Below are 22,056 nucleotides of genomic sequence, written 5' to 3'. Positions count from 1 at the left end.
GTTGTACTAATTAGATTAGTTAGGATCTGAGCTGTCGATTGGACTTTGACGTTGTTGTAGCCTCTCTACTTGTCGACATTGCGATTTTAGGACGTTGTCAAGCGTCTGTAAGTGGGTGTATGCGTAGCGGTGAATAGCACATCAGAAATTGCATTTGCACGCCTTTGTACGCGTACACAGATTCCCATCTGAAGCATACTACGGCTCTACTGCAATGCATTTGACTGCATACAGTAGTGCACGCTAGCTAGCGAAGATTCCACGCCACAGTCGTTTCCACTAATCTACTAAACCGAAAAAGTACTTGTAACTTAGGACATGATTATCGCTGAAAAAAAGTGGCGATCGATACCGAAACAGGTAATTGCAGCCCAACCGGGGCTGTCAGACTGCGTCTGGGGCGGGGCTAGTAGTGAGTTGGAGTTGCTGACGCTGTGTTTATATTAGCGGAGCGGGAGCGGTTGACACCTATATAACGTAGAGTCTCCGCCAGCGTCGTCTGTCGACCGTCATCGTCATACACATTTTAGAGAGTAGACTATCTAGCTATAACTATAGCTAAACTGTAAATTGATTGAGCGAGTGCAGCGTGCGTAATTTAGACGTGTTGCAGCGTACACCTCTAATTAGCTAATATAGTGACACTTTTTACACCATAAACACGTAATTAGACACACGACGTTTGACACCTGTTAATACAACTGCATGCATGCATGTGCTATAGTAGATAGCTAAACCTGGTTTACTCTTCTAACACTCATGCACAATTTTTAAGCAACAAAACACTTACGCGTACGCCTTGAGGACCCTGATGGCCAACGTCTCCCTACAACAGCACAAAAGTTAGGATAAAGCATCAAGACGGAAACTAGACAAAGTGATATTTACTAACCTTTTCTCCCTTTTCTCCAATGCACATGCTGTTGTTGTCAATCGTATCGGTTGATGATACAGTCAAAACAACGTTGCAAATCATAATCATAAGCAAATACAAATACAATGCCGCTCTCTTCTTCTCCAACATATCAAACATCTGCATGACTGCAAGACCCACACAAAGTCTATCTAGTCTTCGTTTTCTTTCAAACGAACTATTTAGTTCGAACGCTGCAAAAAACCTACACAACGTCTTTGAACCGATCGGAAGAAATTTCGAATTCAATTGATACAGAATGCCTGATTTGAGTAGAGAGAACGTTGAAGAGCAACTGAGATGAACAGTTACAAGAAAAAGAGTGGCGTAATTGCAAGATGAATAGCAGCATTTTACTGCATGTCTGGTGAACCTGGCATGATGTTCTAACCAATATTGCATTAGTAAGACTGATCAATAACAATTTTGTAAACTCATATTTTCATAAGTTACATTCTTGTGAGTGGGTGACGGTCGACCAAAGCGGCGGAACTAGCCTCATACGCAACAGTTCCTGGTAAAATAGACTTTTGCACATTTAGCCCTACCTTTTGTATTGAATTTCCGTTGTCACGGTTGAAGATGTCGTTGAGAACAGTTGAGAAATGGAAGAACAGTCTATTTCAATTTTGTGGAGTGATATCCGGTTGCATTGCTTGCAATAGAGATAGTGCGTGCGGGGGCGAGGAGTAGGCGTTTCCTGTAGCACCCGTATTTGCTGCCATTTTAAGGGGTAGGCGTTCCCTGTAGCACCCGTATTTGCTGCCATTTTAAGGGGCAAGCTTCCTTCCTCGGCAGGTATCTCTCTATGCAACGGCGGCTTCTACAACATTTGAAGGACGTTCGACTGTGTGTCAGATAGTACGCGATAGTATACTAATTGAGAAACATTTAAAGCAAATTCTATCAGTGAATTCGCGAGTTTGACGTGATTTCACAGTCTGGTTGTTGATTGCGATAAAGCTAATTCTTAGAATAGAGATTATGGAACAGAAGTCTAAAAGCCTCTCCGTCGAAACGCAGAAGCGATAGGAGGAGAAAGTTGTGACTGCGGGCCTAGAAACAGATACAACGGAGACTCAACTGTGGAGGGAGGAGCCAGAAGTCATTCCCGGCCGATGTGAATTGGAGTGACATGATGTTGTCTAAGATTGCATGCTGTTAGGTGTACTAGACCTTCTCTTAAGACGACTAAATCTCTCTCTACTGGAAGTGCTGGTAGCAACATATCCCATCGTTGCAGTTGGTACACAGTCAGTGCTAGTTCGGTCATACAGAGAGAATGGCTTTCCTAGAATCGTTCAGAGTGGCATAGATTACTCTTTTATTATAGAACATACTAGAAATGACAGCTCTAATTGTAATCTAACCAAAGAGAGTACACTTAGCTGTAAGCGTCGCATACACAAGCAGTGCAGGGGTGTAGCGTGGCATGGACTAAACCGGGCTATAGCCTCCATCATTTGTAGGCATAGTCATAAAATTGTGAACCAAAGCTAAGTATTCTAGCAGAGGGCCCAACATTGCCCGGCCTAATTGAGAAGGATTCACTTTTATTTAATGCAATTCCTGTTGGTTGATTTGCCCGTTCTGTACACGCTTAGCAAATTAACACAAGTTTGTTCCTTTGTTTTCATGTCACATCTAAAACCCTGATATAGTCAAAATATTTTACCTAGTTCCGTTCTAGCAGTGCTAATGTGATTGGTAGAAAATTAGGAAGATCGTTTAAAAACTCTCTGAACGTTCATGAAGCTTTTGTTAATTACAAGTTGTTGGGTTTCGTTGTGTGGCCCTTTGTAGGCATTTGGACTGGTGTTCGCACAATTAGACTGTAATAGTGCTGATGTAGGAAATATATGTATTGAAAGACAGACAGACAAACAGACAGATAGATAAACATAGAGTCCTAATCCGAAGATTAATCGTAGTAACACTATGAGAATCATCTCAGCTACAAATGTTGGAACAAGGATATTGGGCATCCCAACAGCAAACCCTGAGTTTATTGAAGATACCTGTTTGGAGTTAGAAAATCAGGAACAGACGTATCTGACAAGTTGATTAGGATAATTTCCATTGATGCATTGCTATTGCTTAGATTGCGTCACATTCCTAAAATCAATCATTTAGTATGTGCAGTCCATCCTGATCTTACAAACCTTCAGCCGATCTTCATGATTTTCAAACTAGATGAATTTCACATCTTTGTGTGGTTCAATAAACGACTCTGTGTAACTCTAAGCAAGTATACCATTCAAGCACGGCAGATTTGGCATATCACCAGTCCGCCTAGCTTCTCAGGTTCATGGGCTCATTTACTACATGAGCTACCAGCTTCCTGTACTAATATAAACCATAGCAGTAAAACGAATTATATCAACTTTCCAACCTATGGGTTTACTGGTCTTCACTCTCAAGTCCATCTTGACTGCATTTCAAAAGACATACGGCATTTTTTCGAAGAGAAAAAGGGCTTTATAAAGTACAAATTATCGGAAGGTATAGCTAAAGCAACAACTTCAAGCCTTCTAGAAAATACTGCATCGATCAGAGAGAAAGCCATAATTACATCTCTAAGTGGCAGAGGACAAAGGTCATGGTTAATTGTCAAGCAATCTTCAAGAAAGTTTGCAATTAATTGTTGAAAATTTACTTGGCGGCTTTGTTGAGGCTTGGTCTCCCATACTCTTACAGTGATGATATTCATATCTGTAATTGTGAAAGAACAATCACTGACTCAAGAGAATACCATCAAATAGAATGCAAATCAGGATGTAGGCCAGTTTGACTGCACGGCAGTATTGTGTCTGTGTGGTCTGACTGCTAGAGTGAATTAAAAATAAAGCACAATAGAGAACCAAGAAACAGGTATTCCATTACAGACAGTCGACCAAGACATCATAACGTTTGACACACGAACTCAGGCTTCTAGCAAGACATGCTAAGGCGTAGCGGTCCCATACGCCTGCAGAACTGTCATCTCAGCGTTTGACATACCCGCTACGTGTTCAAAGCAGACCAACACGCCTCCAATACTGGCTACCCATGTACTAGGTACTGCAGTTAGAGTACGCTACAAAAGCATATGTGCAGTTATTGCAAAGGGGAGGGACTGGCTAGATAGTCTGTTCATTGCATATCCAACCGTTTATCTCAATGCAATAACAATGAGGAAGAAGGTAGAGACTTGTTCATCATGAGCTTTTAATTGCAGATATTTAGCATTATATTAGTAATGAAAAACAGGTAAATAATTTAAAAATTTAATCAATACCCTACTAGCAGTTTGTCACTCAGGGTGATTTGTAGAGCCTACTACCACAAAACAGCGGTAATTTTGTAAGAAATTTGCACAGAAACGTGTATGCAACGATCAAGTGCCAGACTTGTGTGCCACTCTACGTCTTTCAACAATCGTGGCTAGAACGTTAACCCTGAGAACTGGATACAAATAGTGGAGCTAGATGTAGCGCTTGCTCACCCTTGGGGCTCGAACATATTCTCTAAGGCTATCAAGAACAGATGGATCGAGTCGCTGTAACAAGAAAACAAAATAGGAAAAATGTAAGCTACGACAGAAATGGAGGTATCAAGTAAGGTGCAGAAAGTTCAACATTTATACCGGCTGTCAAGAAGATAAAAAAAATCCAAAAAATGACTTGGAAAGCTAAAATGATCTAAATTAAAAAATTATTTTTAGCTGCAACAATTGCAACGCACACAGGTGTGTTTTCGAGAAATACTTCAGCTGTAAGTGGACGTGTGTGTGTGTGTGCGTGTGAGTGTGTGTGTGTGTGTGTGTGTGTGTGTGTGTGTGTGTGTGTGTGTACGTGGCGTTAAAAAAGGTGGCGGGATGCAGTGTCAAATGACTTGAAAAACGTGAATGTGTTCTAGGCAAAATTGTACACCCTCGCTCCAGATATAGCAAAGTGAAAGACTCTGGTCAACGATTATCTGTCAACTATAGCCATACAAATCTACAAACTCAACAGCATACTGTTCTAAAAGCAAACCAAAAGAAACAAGATACAGATGCCTGTGCGAGAGATCCTTCCGCATACAAGGCGATCGAACGCTACATTCTCGTTTATGTTCTGTGACAACACAGTGACGTTCAATTATTACCTTTTTCTGGTTTTTGCCCCCTTGGGACCATGTTATCATCGATGCTTCAATGGACGGTTCTCAAGGTCAAGGTCCAGGTCTAGGTGTGAGTGTGTGTGAGTGTGTGTGTGTGTGTGTGTGTGTGTGTGTGTGTGTGTGTGTGTGTGTGTGTGTGTGTGTGTGTGTGTGTGAACATACCAGTTAGATGTAATAATGGACACGTAGATTAGATTTGCTATGGTGATATAGCTCATTTATGAAGACATATGATGTATTGGCAGACAAACAAACTGAAAGCTAACTCCCAACAGACAAACAGACAGAGAGACAAAGACACAGACACAGAAACACAGAAGTACCAATTGTCTTATTCTCACCCAAACTGTAAATGTAAATATCACTAAAATGAAAGCATCCCAAGCATTAACAAAAACTACTGAAATGTCTCAAGTCATAGATATCATCCCAATGAACATCGTCCTCATTATGTACATCAAAGAAAAAATCATCTATCTTACCTACATGCAATTTACTTATCTTCGTTAATATAATTGTAGCAATAAATACATACAGTCAGACAGACAGAGAGAAAGGCAGGTAGACAGAGAGACAGATAGATAGAAGGCAGACAAATAATTTATTTTCATACAGATTCTACTTCTATATATGCTAGGATGTTTAAAATACACATCAGTACTTGCAAAAAACAAAGTCATTAACTAATAGACCGAGAGACAGAGAGACAGAGAGACAGACAGACAGACAGACAGACAACCACACAGACAGACATCTCATTAGTTCTCGAGCACTTAGGTTAGGGACAGCAAGGAAGTTCTTGAAAAAGCTATCCAACCAATCATCAGAACAAACTGGAAGACCGATTGAATGCTTCATAATTTTTAGATTATTGGAGAAAAAGCTTTTCCATAGAGCTACGAAGGTGCAATGCACAAGTGATCCTGAATAAACTGTCCGGGCTATGTGTTATACCTGAGAGGCTCATGACTCTCACCACTTGGGTCTTCCTATACTGGCTTGCTTGCACTAATGATATATAAACATTTTAATTTAGTTGTTGCCTTTTAATGTTATTGCAGAAATGTGCATTACTTTGATCTAAGAAATACATGATCATGACAGACAGACACACAGACACACAGACGGACCGACAGATAGACAGACAGACAGGCAGGAAGACAGACAAAGACATTGAGAGCATCATTCATTACATTATTAGTAGTATTCGATCCGTACATGGACATTTCGCGTAGCAGTTTCTACCTAGTGTTCCTGTAAAATTTTGTTTTTCGTGTTCAGTAGTGAAATATGACAGTCAGACACCCTGTCCTAATCTTGAGGTTAACCATATATTAACTGTATGACCACCATTCCACCTACAAAATTAGTGTTTAAACAAAAATATTGGGCATCCCAATAGCAAACCCTGAGTTTGTTGAAGATGCCAGCTTGGAGTCAGCAAATCAGGAACTGAAATATGTCACAAGTTGAGAAGTGTAGATAATGTCCAAGTTGTTATGCATTTGTTTAGATATTTCACATTCCTAGGATCAATCATGTATCATGTTGAGTCATTCCCAATCTTGTCATACTGCGGCCGATGATTTTCAATCTAGATCAAATTTTAAATCTTCGATATTGTGGTTCAATTAATGACTCGGTGTAGCTTCAAGCAACTTTACCAATCAAGCATGTCCGGTTTGGCATAGCATCAGACAGCCTTTCTGGCTCAATGGGCTCATTGACTAAATGAGCTACCAACTCGTTTTTAACACTGTGAGACATGAAATACAGTACAACTAATAATATCAGCCTTCCAGCTGATGGGTGTACTGGGCAACACTCTCAACTCCATCTTAATTGACAGCATTTAAAATGTTATAAGGAATTTCTTTCCATGTAAAAATTGGCTTCAGCACAAAGTTATTGGCACATATCACTAAAGTAACAGCTTCAATCATTCTAGAAAATAGTACATTGCAACAAGACGAAGCCAAAATGGCAAAGGCGTCAGGCATGGTTATAAGCCATTTCATCCTTAACAAAATCCGTACTTTATTATTGTAAATTCCAGTTGGCAGCTTTGTTGAGGCTTGCTCTCCCATCGCCTTATAGTAACGATATTTATACATGTGATTGTGAAAGAACCATCACTGACTCAAGTGGATATCATCAAATAGCATGCAATTCAGGAGATGGGCTAGTTTGTGTGTAATACAACATTGTGTCTGTGTGGTCTGACTGCATGAGTGAATTGAAAAGGGAGAACCAAGAGACAGGTAGTCCATATCAGACTGTCGACCAGACATCATAGTGTTGAAAAGAGGAGATGGACACAACATAGAGCTAGATGTACCGCTTGCTCACCCTTAAAGCTGTGACATATTCCCTACATTTACAACCACAGACGAAGCCGCTGCATCAAGAAGACAAGACACAATAGAAAGCGAGGTCTCAAGGAGGGTTGAGTTTAAGATGATTCATTTGCTGTCAGACATTTTGGTGGATGGGGAAAGCAGAGAAAAGAATGTCCAGACCAGTTGTGAAAAGATCTAAGTATAAATTTGGATAGCTAAAATGATCTGAGGTACAAAACAACTGGAGGAAAGGGTTTGCTATGCAGCTACAAAACTTACAATGCAAGAGTTTTTCGGAGAAACCCTTCAGCTCTCAGTGGACAGTTCTCTCTCTCTCTCTCTCTCTCTCTCTCTCTCTCTCTCTCTCTGTGTGTGTGTGTGTGTGTGTGTGTGTGTGTGTGTGTGTGTGTGTGTGTGTGTGTGTGTGTGTGTTTCGTGTGTACGTGTTGGTATGTATTAACTAGTTGTAATAGACTCGTAGATTAGCTTCAATTAATTGCTATGGTGCTATAGTTTATTCATGAAAACAGGATTTGACAAAGAAAACAAAAAGACAGCTAACACCCAGACAGACAGAAAAACCGACAGACTGAAAGACAGGCAGACAGACAAGACAATTCTTTCTCATAGAGATTCAACTTGTACGTATAATATTATTCTTTAAAAACAAATAAGTCCTTGACACAACAGACAGTAAGACAGACAGATCGTTTGAAATATATGTATTGACAGACAGACAGACAGACAAACAGACAGACAGACAGACAGACAGACAGACAGACAGACAGACAGACAGACAGACACACACACACACACACACACACACACACACACACACACACAAATAGATTTGAACCAGCAAGACGAGATCGAGAGATGTAGAAAGTGGATCAAGTGAAGCACAGTTTAGAGGACAGTGGAGAAAGAGACTATCAATATGCCTTCAGAATGTCAATTTCAATGTAATAATGAGAAAACTTAGAAGAATTGCAGAAGGAAATGAAGAATTGGACGACAATGAAAGAGACATTCAGAACATCGTTTATTAGAATTTTAGTAATATTCGATCTGTATGTCTCAGTAGATGGACATTTAGCTTAGCAGTTTTACCTATAGTGTTCTTGTATAATTTGCTTTTTGTGTTCAATAGTGAAGACAGATAGAAAGACAGACAGACAGACAGACAGACAGACAGACAAACAGACAGACAGACAGACAGACAGACAGACAGACAGACAGACAGACAGAATGACTGACTGAATGACTGACTGACAGACAGACTGATAAACAGGCATGCAGGCAGGCAGGCAGACGGGCACACAAAGAATCCGACGAAAAGACAACGGATTGTGCAGGAAAAGCCATCAGGATACCTTTTCCTGGTGAGATCTCTAGTTGACCGATGGACATTTGGTAGCGATCTTCTCCTCAGCAACGACAAAACCAGAAGACAGTCTTGCCATTTGATTATCAAAGGTTTCTGTCGACATTCGTACGTAGCGAATATGGCTCTCTGAATATCTTGCATTCGTATCTCTTCCAGCGGGTAGTCTAACTCTCCTTGCTCTCTCCGCCGTTGGAAGATCCAATTTCCTTGTTGCCGTCGCTTGGCTTCCGAGTACACGCCGCCGACAGTTCATCAGAAGCCAGTCATCTTGCTAGACGATTGTAACGAGCATGCGTATGCGGCGTAAGCTAGACGCAAGTGAATTGCAGCCCCGGATCATAATCTCTGAAACGCCATTCTGCGCGGGAGTAAGTATGTAATCAAAGTCTTCAACAGGTGTCATATTAATTATACTACGCTCGGCAATTAGCTAGCATTCGATTGGACTTTGGCGTTGTTCTCTATCGTCTGTACTGTCGACATTGCGATTATAAGTCGTTGTCAAGCGTTGCTAAGAGATTGTAGGGTGCGCACCGGTGAAATGGCAGATCAGAAAAGCATCATGCGCGTACACAGGTTTCCATTTGAAGCTGCAATGCATCATATGCCTCTACTTCAATGCATTGCACAGTTGCTTAAACGTACGAAGACCACACTCTACAGTAGTTTCAAGTAATCTACAACTCCCAGGCGCGGATACAAAACTTTTCAAAAGAGGGGGTCCAGTTGTATCATTAAACACGCCCTATAGTAGCTAAATCTGTATGACCTACAGAACCAGCAAACTCACATCAATCTATATTAGGATTATTTCCTGTCATATTCAGTAGATAATTATATAGGCATATTAATTTAGAATCTAAGAAATTCACCATCCATCAAATAATTAATTAAGTTACGTTTACTTTTATAACACAACAAACAAGATTTATATAGCGTTTCGGTTGCGATTGGTGTTGTTTAATTAATAGGAGGTGTTCCGACCTCCAGGACCCCTCCCCTCAATCCGCCTATGATTCCGATCGACAAAGTACACTTATAACTGAGAACATGATTAGCGCTGACAGCAAGGGCCAATACCGAATCAGAAGTTGTGGTAATGGCAGCCCATCCGGCTGCGTCTGCATGGGGCAAGGTTGGCAGTAAGTTGGAGTCGCTGACGCTAGCTGTGATGACGATAGCGGGAGCGTCAGCGTTTGACACCTATCCAGCGTAGCGTCTTCGCCGTTGTCGTGAAGATCCGCCGACCGTCGAGCAATCATCGTCATACTCATTGTAATGTGAAGACTATAGCTGAACTGTTCATTGTTCGAGCAAGTGCAGCGTGTAGTGATTTCGATGTTGTATCGTACACCTCTAATAAGCTAATACAGTGACACTTTTTACACCACTCAAACGTAATTAGAGACACGACGTTTGACACGCCAACATTCATGCGTGCATGTATGTGCTGTAGTGGATAGCTAAACCTGTTATGCTATTCTAGCACTCATACACAAAATATTTATTACATTTTAACCGACGAAAAACTTGCTGATACTCTTTGAGGAGCCTGATGGCCTACGTTTCCCTAAAAACCGCACAACTGTTAGAGTCAAGTATCAAGACGGAAACTTGACAAAGTGTTATTAGTAACCATTTCTCCTATTTTTCCAATGCACATGCTGCCCCTGTCAAATAGAGCATGGAAAACCATGGTATTTCCATGGAATTTTCATGGTACTTTTACCATGGAAACACAGGCTTTCCATGGAAAGCATGTGAGAAACATTCCATGGAAAGCATGTTAAAAATACCATGGTTTTCCATGGTTTTCCATGGTATCATGGGTTCATGGAAACCATGGTTTCCATGATCATGTGAGCATTAATTAAATTACCAGGTCATGCAATTAGTTATGAATGAAGACACACTCGTGAATCTTTGTTGTATGTTTATGTTCACTAGAAACAATTGTTCTACATATAAATAAACATGCACAGATAGTCTAGAATAATTGACAATCACTATATGCCAAGTGTTTTCACTGTTCACTTTTCTGGCGACAAAATTTCATTTTGTCGGCCAGAAACTGATTAATCTCGCTGGTTTTACAACCAGGGAAATGCTTTTCAACCAGCGCTAAAAAGAGAACAGTTTAACTTAACACAAAATTGAACCATCAGAAACACTGAATATGCTTACAGTGTAGAGTTAGTAGCTTCTTTGCAGGAAGAGAGGGCCTAGCGTCAAGATTCTTGTGGGTTTTTCTGCCTCGAACGCTGCATTTTGTCAATTCTTCCTCACTAAAAAGCTTGACTGCCAGGTCTCTGACAGCAATGGAAGGTTTCTGGGCTTCTTTAGTTGTGGCTATTAGAGTTGCTTAATAACACATCAAACGTTCAGTAAAGTGTTGGAATTAAAATTAGCACTAGGAACTGTCATACTCATGCTGTGGCCATTTGTGTCTTCGGAGTTGTCCTAAAATTAAAAAAAAAAGCAATCATTGTTACTAAGTGACTATTTAATCAACAATACATGAGCTATACTTACATGATCACTGTCGCCTTCATATTCATAAGTTCTTAATTTTGAATTCAACTTCGAAACTTCCTGTAAAATCAAAATATACCAATAATACAAGATAACAAACTAAAAGAAACATTCTCCAAAATTACGTATGTCCAAGTAAAGTCTAGCAATCAATTTAACAACAACAATCAAAACCCTTCCAAGTGCAATTGCATACAGTTGACCCTCAATTATCCGACCTCCTTTGGTCAAACTCAGAAGACAAAAGATGAAAGAACAAAAACAAGCAAAGTGTCTGAGCTTTAATTACACCTTGAAATTTAAGTCCCTATTAAAGCTATTTTCCGGAAATATGACTTGAGAAGCTCTGAAACATGTATACTACAAAACAAACCTAGTAATCGCATGCAATGCTGGCACATACAATAGACATAATTCTTCTATCAAGTTACAGGATTTTAAGCAAGAGCAAAAAAGAAACAGTTCTAGTACACAAAACCAGCTACTTTTTTACTAATAGTCAATAATAGTCAGTAATGTCTACGGCATGTGTACCCTTTTAGAGCCGCACTACACCTTTTGCTGCATCACTGCCACATGATGGTATCCTATTATCATCAGCACAAAGATCAAATATGCAAGGATCAAATAACCAAAAATGTATTGCAATCGAACAAAAATCATTCATACATACATATGTCATGGTATACACACGTATGCATAAGGTAGATGACAGTAATACATAAAAACCCTGTATTGTTCAAAGAGGAGCTGCTGTGACTACAAAGTGATGATGCCAACCTTCAATTAAAGCAAAGGCACATTTAAAACGCCTGTGTAGCATCACTCAGTTATTATACTCAAGTATCTAATATTGTAGAATAACACTCTTTTATAGTTTACTGTAAATAGTTAGATAATTTACTCAAACAATTACATACACTTTACCTACAGAATGTATGAGCAACATACATTTATGGCATTCCTACAGATCGCTTCCCTGAGGTTTGCAATGTCAGAGTACAACTGGAGACTATAAGGTCACAGTCAAGCGAAAACTGTCTAATAGCAGGCAGCCATCAAGACCATCTGTTATGGCTGACAGAATATGATTGTGTCTCCATGTGTACCTCCCTTGCTGTAGCTATAATGGGCAAACATTCAGAACATGTCACAGTGTCTGTATCGTGAACACAGCAAAAGAAAGTTTGTCACAGAGTTAGATTCCAACATGAATAGATCTGTATGCATCATTCTGTGAAGCACCATACATGATTATGATGATGATGATGATGATGATGATGATGATGATGATGATGATGATGATGATGATGATGATGATGATGATGATGATATCATATTGATGACAACGACGAGTTAATCATTGACTTCTACACTGTCCAAGAATCGACATGATGGTGCTACAAAAGTAATCTATAGTTTGATCATCATGGTATGATTTTGCTTCAGCGAGAGTCAGTTCAGAGAGAACGACAAAGTAAAGATATCGCAAGATTTTCAAATACAAATAGAGTGAAACGTTGAGTCCACCCGACCAGATATCGTTGTATTGAGCAAACAAGACAAGAAAGCATGGTTTATTGAGGTCTCTATCCCTTATGACTCAAATGTTCAATCAAAGGACATTGCATGGGAGTACAGAAGACTCGAAGATCTACCTACTGCAGTCCATATTGTACTGATTGTCATTAGAACAACGAACATAGTGACAAAGACTTTCTACGTAATTGTGAACGCATACCTAGATTTGAATGACATTTGATAAGAACTTGCAGACTGCTGCTATTTTAGGTACATTTTGCGTAAATAAGCCATCTAACACCATCCTGCTGTTATATTACGTTGCCCGTGTACAAATTTGAAATAAATGATGATGGTATGTCCATCACTACAATAAAGACTGTATATCAGTTCCGTTGTGCAACATACCTATATACATTGGTTTATGATACAAAGTTGGCATTCCTTAGTTATTCACATTTTAACCCTCTCCTTTTATTCTCTCCTATATCAACAGTCCCTCAATAAAGATTTTCCTACTTCCTGTCACAAGCTGGTGTCTCTACAACTGCTACTGTTGCTACAACCCTACATCTATAGTAAACTGTTACAGCTATCCTAATTACAGTTGGTCACAGCAGCGTCACCAGCTTTCCGTGGTTGAGGGGGCCAAATGTCAGAGGTCCAGGACCAAGCCCAACTACATAGAAATCAGCCATAACTGGGAGTGATTCAAACTGCTTGTCCATTGCATGTTCCTTTTAGAGCTTGTAGTGTCAAAAAGTCTACCATGTGCCAAAGTCTTGAGGGAGCTAGCTAGCAATTGCCCCCCCCCCCCTCTCCGGACTTGTGATCTGCCCCATAACAACACCACTGAGAGTGACATATCAAATAAGAGGAGGTAGTCAGTACATTTTAGCTCCAAATGACAGACTGAATAACTAAACTTTTAGTGTGAAATTATTGAGATACAGTTTATTTGGTCAAAAGATCAATTAATTAATATGTGCACATGGTCAATCATTTAGTAAATCTCTCAATGTCATTCAGTCTAGAAGATATATAAGCTAGAAACTGTACGTATGCACTAGCTAACATACAGACAGTGTAACTTACTGAGGAGCCGTTACCTGCAGACCAGACATATTATATATCTAGCTATAGACTGTAGATGGATATATAAATTTCTTCAATCACAGTACAGTACATATTCACATACAGACAACACGCATGCAAAAACAGAGCGACTAGCTACTCATAACTAACCTCTTTCAAGCTGTTCAGCCCTGTCACAAGACTTATCACGACTTCCTCGACTTTTTCAAGTCGTTTCGTCAGTAGACGATCGCCAGTCACCTAAAAAATACAAAAATACATAAATTAAGCAACCTGTTAACCACTCAAACTCGATCCAAGTTGACAGGCCGATTGTTGACAGTTACAGAGACGAATAACGAGTTCATTAACGCACGTTACGTAGGTAGAAGCACATGTAAACGTCTACATTTACATACAGACTACCGTTTCTTCCAGATCTTCCTCTTGATCTGTCCACATATCATCAGAAATTGTCAGGTCTGGGCTGTTGCTGTAGTAATTGCACAGAAGGCTCGAGTCAAAACACCTAGATTGTAGTCTATAGGGCACTAACCTTTCAGGTTCACTAGGAAAACTTCTTCCCATCTGTTTTACAACAAGATCGCCTGCCGTTAGTTCAGCTCGTGATTGCAGTTTCTTCTTTGATTTCTGTACGTGGTAGATCGTGATACTTTCTATTGCATGCACATTGTAACTAGATATACCACTCTATAATTACTTTCTTTGAAGGTTGATCCGTATCATCATTGGAGAATGTCTTCCGTTTTGGCTGTCGCTTTGATTGGCTTAATCTCTCAATCTCTGATCGCTTGATTTTTTTGTCAAGCTGGTCAGCTAGGTAGCCTTTGTTGCCTACAAATCCAAACATTGATTTACTAATTAGTTACACGTGCACGGTCCCACACATCCACACAAAAACACACGCGCGCGCGCGCGCGCTCACACACACACACACACACACACACACACACACACACACACTACCATGCATCACCACTACCACAGTACAACTTCAGCAACAGAAGCAGTCGCAGCCTCCTCAAAACCATTAGCCTACCTGAAATCTCTAGAATTTCAGCAGGATGAACCTCACCGTCCCAGCGCACCATCGTCCGATCTCCCACTCTAGCATGTCTAGAGTCAACAACGTCAATCGTTTTTACGATAGAATACTGCTTTTCTTCTGGCCAAAACACAAGACTAAACTTTCTCTCACGAGACATCGCGGGAAATGCACTAACAAAATTTCTGCATTTGTTCAGTCACAGTGCCGAATGTGTACTTACCCATGATACGTAGAGCTGTCTCAGATTGCCGAATGAACAACAAAAGCTACTCTAAAATTCTAGGCGATTCTAAATGGACTTGTTTGCTTTGTCTTCGTCGCTATTCGACCAAGTACAACGCTTGGCGTCATGTCGCTCTGAATCACAGAAATCTGCACGAGATCAAAGAGAAACCTGATGAAATTTTTTCTGATTTGGAAGGTGTCTGCATGTGTAGTTTAGACATAAACTACTTCAGCTAGATAAAATACTCCAACTAAAACTGTAGAATGACGCGATGTATAAGTTAAGTGGTATAATTGTTATTTTATAGTAATTAATAAGCAAAAATATACTTAATATTTTAAGTATATTTTTTATAAAAAAACATACTTAAAATATACTTAAGCTACTTAATGCGATTCATGCACCACTTCTGTCTTGCTTCTCTGTAGAACCCAAGAACCTGTGTCAACCCAACAGTGTGATCTCATCTGGAACGGAAGCTGCTTCTGCACAGTTTGATGAAGAGTTTGCATCCTCTAGTGAAGATGAAACTTCAACAGATGAGCTGCCTAGCAAGCACCGGCGTATGGATTGTGAAAGCGAAGAGAAATCATTCACAAATGATTCTGAAAATCAAGCAAGAGAAGATGTTCTGTTTCCTGGCTCGACGATTAGTCAAACTGATCACATCAGATCTGTTCTGGCATTCGTCACCAGACACAAATGTAGTCAAAGAATGACAACAGATCTGCTAAAACTAATAAGACTGCATTGTCCACCAAACACTAGGTGTGCACGAAATTACGATAGTCTGATGGAGCAAGGAAAGAAAGAGCTGGAAGTAGCAGATAGACGAGAAATACACGACGTTTGTTCTTTGTGTAACGCCTTGTTTCCAGAAGACGAAGAGGTAGTCCAATGTAAAACACGAGACTGTACAGGGTAAGTATAATAAACGTTAGTTTTGTGTGTGTCCATGCATCCATGCATTTGTGTGTGTGTGTGTGTGTGTGTGTGTGTGTGTGTGTGTGTGTGTGTGTATGTGCGTGCGTGCGTGCGTATATGCGAGAGTATGTGTTCATGTGTGCGCTACGGTTTTCAGGACTGATAAAACTAAATTAACATTTGCATTATTGTATACACGCCTAGCTTACGCTACAAAGGTGGAGAGGACGAGCAGTGTTTTCGTAGAAGGAAATCTTTTGTTTTAGTAATGTCCATAGAAGAACAATTACGGAGTCTGCTTGAGAGTACAAACAACTATTTACATATCAAAGAATATTGACGACTTTCGAAATTTTTGTTTTCTAGAAAAGGACATTTGGAAAGGCATTGTGAAAAATTTGAGCAGCAATAGGTGTGACATTCGAAATGGCAATTGCTACAAGGAGATTATGAACTTGTCCTCTACAAAAAACAACGTTATTTCGCTACTGTTCAACTGCGACGGAGTACAGCTGTACAAGTCATCGGCTACAAACATCTGGCCCTTATATGCTGTTGTGAACGAGCTTTCGCCAAACCTGAGGTATAAAAATTCAAGCGCTAGCTTAAACTCTATCATTATTTGATTCGATTAGAACTTAGTCTTGCGTACTAGTGTGTTACTGTGTAAATGCGTGTAATGTGTCTTTCTACATTCATGCACTGCACTAATTTATTTCTCATAATGGGATTAGCGAGTCTTTGTTTTAGTCTCATCTAGAACATGACAAAATAACTAACAGTTTAAATATTATTAATTAAAATTATTTATTTGAAAAATTAAAGTTAAGATATCAATTAGTAAAACATGTTTAGGTTCTTGAGAAGAAATACGATCTTGTGTGGACTGTGGCAAGGCCAAGGCAAGGTCCCACTAACATCTATGTTGACGCTATTCATACGCAATATGAATGATCTTTCGCAAACAGGTATTACTAGATGATTTAAGTGATTTGATATAATTTAAGGCGGATTTTCAGCACATTGTACAATACAGGTTTGAGATTTGTGCCATATGGTCTCGAAGAAGATGTGACTTGCAGCGACAAGGCAATAGTGTGTACGGCAGACTTGCCAGCCAAAGCTGACATGCTTTGCATGAATCATCACAATGGCAAGTTCAGCTGCCTTGTATGTGAAGAGCCGGGTCGTCAGGTTGCTAGAGGACGAGGCCACGTAGACGCCATCCCTTTTAATAGAGCTCTTCAGAAGAGAACTAATGAAAGTTTTGTACGCAACGCCCACCAAGCAGTTACTTCTAGTCAAACAGTACGATAGGTCTTGCATGGCGACAACGTAAATGTTCATGCAAGATTTTGTATTTAACTTTTGTAGGTTAAAGGAATAAAGTCGGCTTGTCCACTTCTTTTATTAAACGAGTTTTACCCAGTCACTGCCGCAGTCATTGACTACATGCATTGCGTGCTACTGGGAGTGACAAAAAGTTTACTCCACCGTTGCACAGATGTTTCAAGCAGAGGCTGTCCATATTTCATCAGAGATGATGTTAGCTAGACTTCTATCTATCCATTTGTCTATTTATGCATCTCTATAAAACTTGTTTTATCTCTGTAGATCGAGACTGTAGATGAAAGGTTAAAAACATCCACCCTCCAGATTTCGTGCGACGTTTGCCACGAGAAATTGGTAAATGGCTACCTAATTGGAAGGGTAAGATGACAATTAATTTGCCATTCCTATGCTTTCAAAACTGTTGATTTCTGCAAACTACATAGTAACATTCTAGTATATAAGTGATAATCAAACAAAATAAAATATACTCTTAATCAATCTAGCATCCTCTTCTAAACGCGAGTATGTCGTATTATGATTAAATATGCGTGTTTTCTTCTATCTATAAAATCAGAATACCGATCTTGGCTGCTGTACTACGGCATTCCATGTTTGCAAGGCATATTGCCAACCATGTATTTGCGAAATTTTGCCCTTTTGGCTGAAGGCATGCATTTACTTCTTGCTGCTAAGATCAGCGTAGAAATGGTTAGAAGAGCTGAAGTTGTCTTGAACGACTTCTATTATGAAGCTCAAGACATTTATGGTAAGTTAGCTTACAAGTTTATCTTCTAAATTTGTAACCGACAATATCTCCAACTTTAGAAAGCTCCAGTTTGGATTACTACTATAGTTTAATTAATGTTTACAACTTTATAGTAGTTAGCAATAGAGATTTGTGCATGAACGCTACGATACAATCATACTGCATGTTGCATGTAATACAACATAATTTGTGGTAGGTATGCTATTTATATCACTAGGTTTTTACACTGATCTATATCCATGCAGGAGAGGACTTCTGCGGTCTCAACGTCCACAATCTTTGTCATCTCCCCGACCAAGTGAGAAACTGGGGACCGCTGTGGACCCATTCATGCTTTAATTTTGAGGATTTGAATGGATGAATCAAGACGTTCTGCCACGGAACAGGAGACGTGTGTCATCAGGTGAGAAATGTGCTGCATGAGCATACTCATTGTCAATATCAAGACAGCACATCTATAATGCAGATTGTGAGAGCAATGTCGACGTGGCAGGCGAACGTAAGGGATTGTGTAGCAGATTCGTGTGACGATACTGCGTCAAACGCATTTATTCAAGACATGATGACGTTCCTTCCCTATTCGAAATTGCATACGCGACTTTTGCAGTTTAGGTATGTGGTCGTTATCTTTCACTAACTCATGCGGTACACGCAATATTGCACATCTGTTATTCTTCAGAACCAAAAATTGCAACATTTTTCCACCATGCAAGCCCGCAATTTTGAGCAGCAACCTGTACGATGCAGTAAAAGAGGTAGATTCCAATTGTGGAGAGCTAGAGGAAGTGTCTCGCATCTTACATAACGGTGAAGTCTTTTACGCTGTCACCTACGAGAGACATATCAAGAGAGAACCCTTTGTCGTCTTACTTCGCAGTTCGTCTGTTGCTATCATAAAGAAATTCCTTTATTCTAGACAGACCAATAGAGTGTACGTAGTCGTAGATGACTTTCAAAAGATGATGTCGCTATTTCGTGACCGACTGCCGATGCTAACGAAGATCAAGAAAAACAGCCAGGCGAACGAGAGGTATATACAATATCACTATTACCATATGCTTTTTAAGCATGCACACTTGTTGATTTACACAATTTGTATCTTTCTCCTAGATCTTACATTGTCAGAACAGAAGACGTGATAGAGAAAGTCATTTACATGAACACCATCCCTACCGAAACATATGCCTACATTACTCAACAGCCAAACCATTTTGAGATATTATGACTGCCTGTTGTGTACATGCAGGCAGATAAATTAGCAAAGACAGTCGCTGAGGCTTTCTTTCTGGTCTATAGAAGATTACAAAAATTTAGAGAGAAGAGACAAGTATAGATCGTGACTCTTGATCATCAAATGCACAATTTCATTGATATTTTCCAGTATAGTTTTGACTTGTCGTTGTTCCAATTCTCGACAGTACTGTATACGTACCTGTGTACGTATGGAAATAAGTCTGATATTAAAGCATAACTGTATTTGAATACAGGTTAATTGCAAAGCTCCAAATCTCTGAGCAGCAGCTACTACAACTAAATATACCAACCAGCAAAGCTACAAAATATTTGTCTGCAAACTTACACTCTGAAAGCAAAACACACACACACACACACACACACACACACACACACACACACACACACACACACAAACACACACACACACACACACACACACACACACACACACACACACACACACACACAAACACACACACACTCACTCCACTACACGAGATCATGACCACAAAACTGTTGAAACGACGTTTGACTAACTGGCACACTATACGAGAACTGCATTAATTGGGGTGATGCAGTGATTTAAGAATGTAATCTATAGATTACGATCATTGGCATGTGTTATGATACACGTACATGACAAGCAATTTTAATACATACATACATAATTTATAATACATACATACATAATACATACATACTATACAATGCAAAGCATGTCTAAGTGCCATGCCACGAAAAGTAAGTTATTGTTGGTAATGTATCATGCCATGAAAAGTATGGTATTCATGGTATACCATGCTATCCATGCTTTTACCATGCCATGAAATATATGGTATTCATGGTATACCATACTATCCATGCTTTTACCATGCCATGAAAAGTATGGTATTCATGGTATACCATGCTATCCATGCTTTTACCATGCCATGAAAAGCATGGTATTCATGGTATACCATGCTATCCATGCTTTTACCATGCCATGAAAAGTATGGTATTCATGGTAAACCATGCTATCCATGCTTTTAACATGCTCAAAAGCATGGAAACCATGGTATTACCGTGAATTCCATGCTTCTACCATGCTCTATTTGACAGCGGTGTTGTTGTCATTCGTACCGGTTGATGATACAGTCAAAACGACGTTGCAAGTCATAATCATAAGCAAATACAAATACATTGTGTCTCTCTTCTTCTCCAACATATCAAACATCTACATGTCTGCAAGACCCACACAAAGTCTACATAGTCGGGTTTTTACTTTTACAAAAACTGTTAGGTCGAACGCTGCAAAAATGTTCACAAAGTCTCTGAAACGATCAGAAGATATTTCGACGTCTCTTAATGCTGAGTAATACCAGACTCAGAGCACGATGAAGAGCAACTGAGCTGAGCAGTTACAAGACATACAGTACAGTACTTGTAAGATGAATAGCGGCATTGTGCTGCATGCCTGGTAAACATGGCATAATGTTAGAACCAATATTGCATTAGAAAATCTAACCAATAACAATTTTTGGAAACTCATATTTACATAAGTTACATTCTTGTGAGTGGCTGAAGGTGGACGAAAACGGTGGAGCCAGTCTCATACGCAACAGGTCTTGGTAAAATCGACTTTCGCAATTTTAACCCTATCCTTAATTTTGAATTAAATTTCAGTTGTCACGGTTGAAAATGCGGTTCAGAACAGTCGATAAATGGATGAGCTATTTGTTTGGGAAGTTACATCCAGTTGATTACCTGCAGTTGCTTTCTGACCAAAGAGAGTACTGTTAGCCAGAAGAGGTGTTTTCACAATTTGTGTTGTATGTGGGACGTTGCTTCATTCTGACAAGACCGCTGAATAAATTTATAAACTGTACAGTCGTGTGTCCCTTATCCTACCCCTTTGAAAACTGAGCCCTGTGGAATAAGTGCAAATGTTGGATAATTAAAGCTTTTGTATACTAACTCAACTCGCATTATACGGAATTTTTCACGTTAGGTATACTGAATGTTAGATGTATAATGAATGTAAATGTAGATGAATGTAGAATACAACGAGAAGAAACTCTTGAACTCAGTCTCAAGCTTGACGCAGCTAACCAACCACGTGATTACCCACGCCACAAGCTTGACCAGTCAGATTACTGGCGTATCGGGTAAGCAAAAGTTGGATAAGTGACTCGCGACTGTATACAATTTTACTGCGTGCTTGGGATATCTAAAGTTGGTTCCAACTTATCAAAGTTAATATACTTATACACGAGATACCGATCTATATGTATTTCAGGCGCCTCTGACAGAGAAAGAGAAGTTACAGTTTCCAGAGGCAACTCAGTGGTTCGATCATACGTTTCCTAAAACTAAATCCTTCCCTTAAACGTAAATCGTTTTGAACGACTTGCTATTGTTCGGTCCTCTCCTCCGTGTTTCAAGAAAGCCATAGCATTTGGTGCGAAATTCGCTGCGTGATGCTCCAAAGACAAATATGCGTCATTGAGCACGCGCTTAATCATGTAATACAGAGCGTCTTCATTCTACAGCCACCTCATTGCCGCATAAGTGCTTTTGTCTTAGATTGAAGGAGACTCAGTAATGCAAAAGGAAGT

The 22,056-nt window shown here is 39.7% G+C and overlaps 1 protein-coding gene and 1 long non-coding RNA gene across 2 annotated transcripts; one reads left to right on the top strand and one right to left on the bottom strand.

Moving 5' to 3' along the window:
* Positions 1–11,011: 11,011 nt before the first annotated feature.
* On the bottom strand, positions 11,012–14,259 carry LOC134195967 (uncharacterized). The gene is made up of 4 exons (XR_009972469.1): positions 14,081–14,259; positions 11,315–11,374; positions 11,209–11,242; positions 11,012–11,143 (listed from the first exon to the last, which is right to left on the bottom strand). It is a non-coding gene; the product is annotated as an uncharacterized LOC134195967 (long non-coding RNA).
* A 3,735-nt stretch (positions 14,260–17,994) lies between these two features.
* LOC134196096 (uncharacterized) lies at positions 17,995–18,587 on the top strand. Its single transcript, XM_062665176.1, has 2 exons — positions 17,995–18,226; positions 18,472–18,587. Exons 1-2 carry the CDS (start codon positions 17,995–17,997, stop codon positions 18,585–18,587), a joined length of 348 nt encoding a protein of 115 aa, XP_062521160.1.
* The last annotated feature ends 3,469 nt before the right edge of the window (positions 18,588–22,056 follow it).

Source organism: Corticium candelabrum, chromosome 20, assembly GCF_963422355.1.
Source record: "Corticium candelabrum chromosome 20, ooCorCand1.1, whole genome shotgun sequence".
NCBI lineage: Eukaryota > Metazoa > Porifera > Homoscleromorpha > Homosclerophorida > Plakinidae > Corticium > Corticium candelabrum.
The sequence above is the reverse complement of the archived record's forward strand: the minus strand, read 5'-3'. Positions and strand labels throughout refer to the sequence as shown.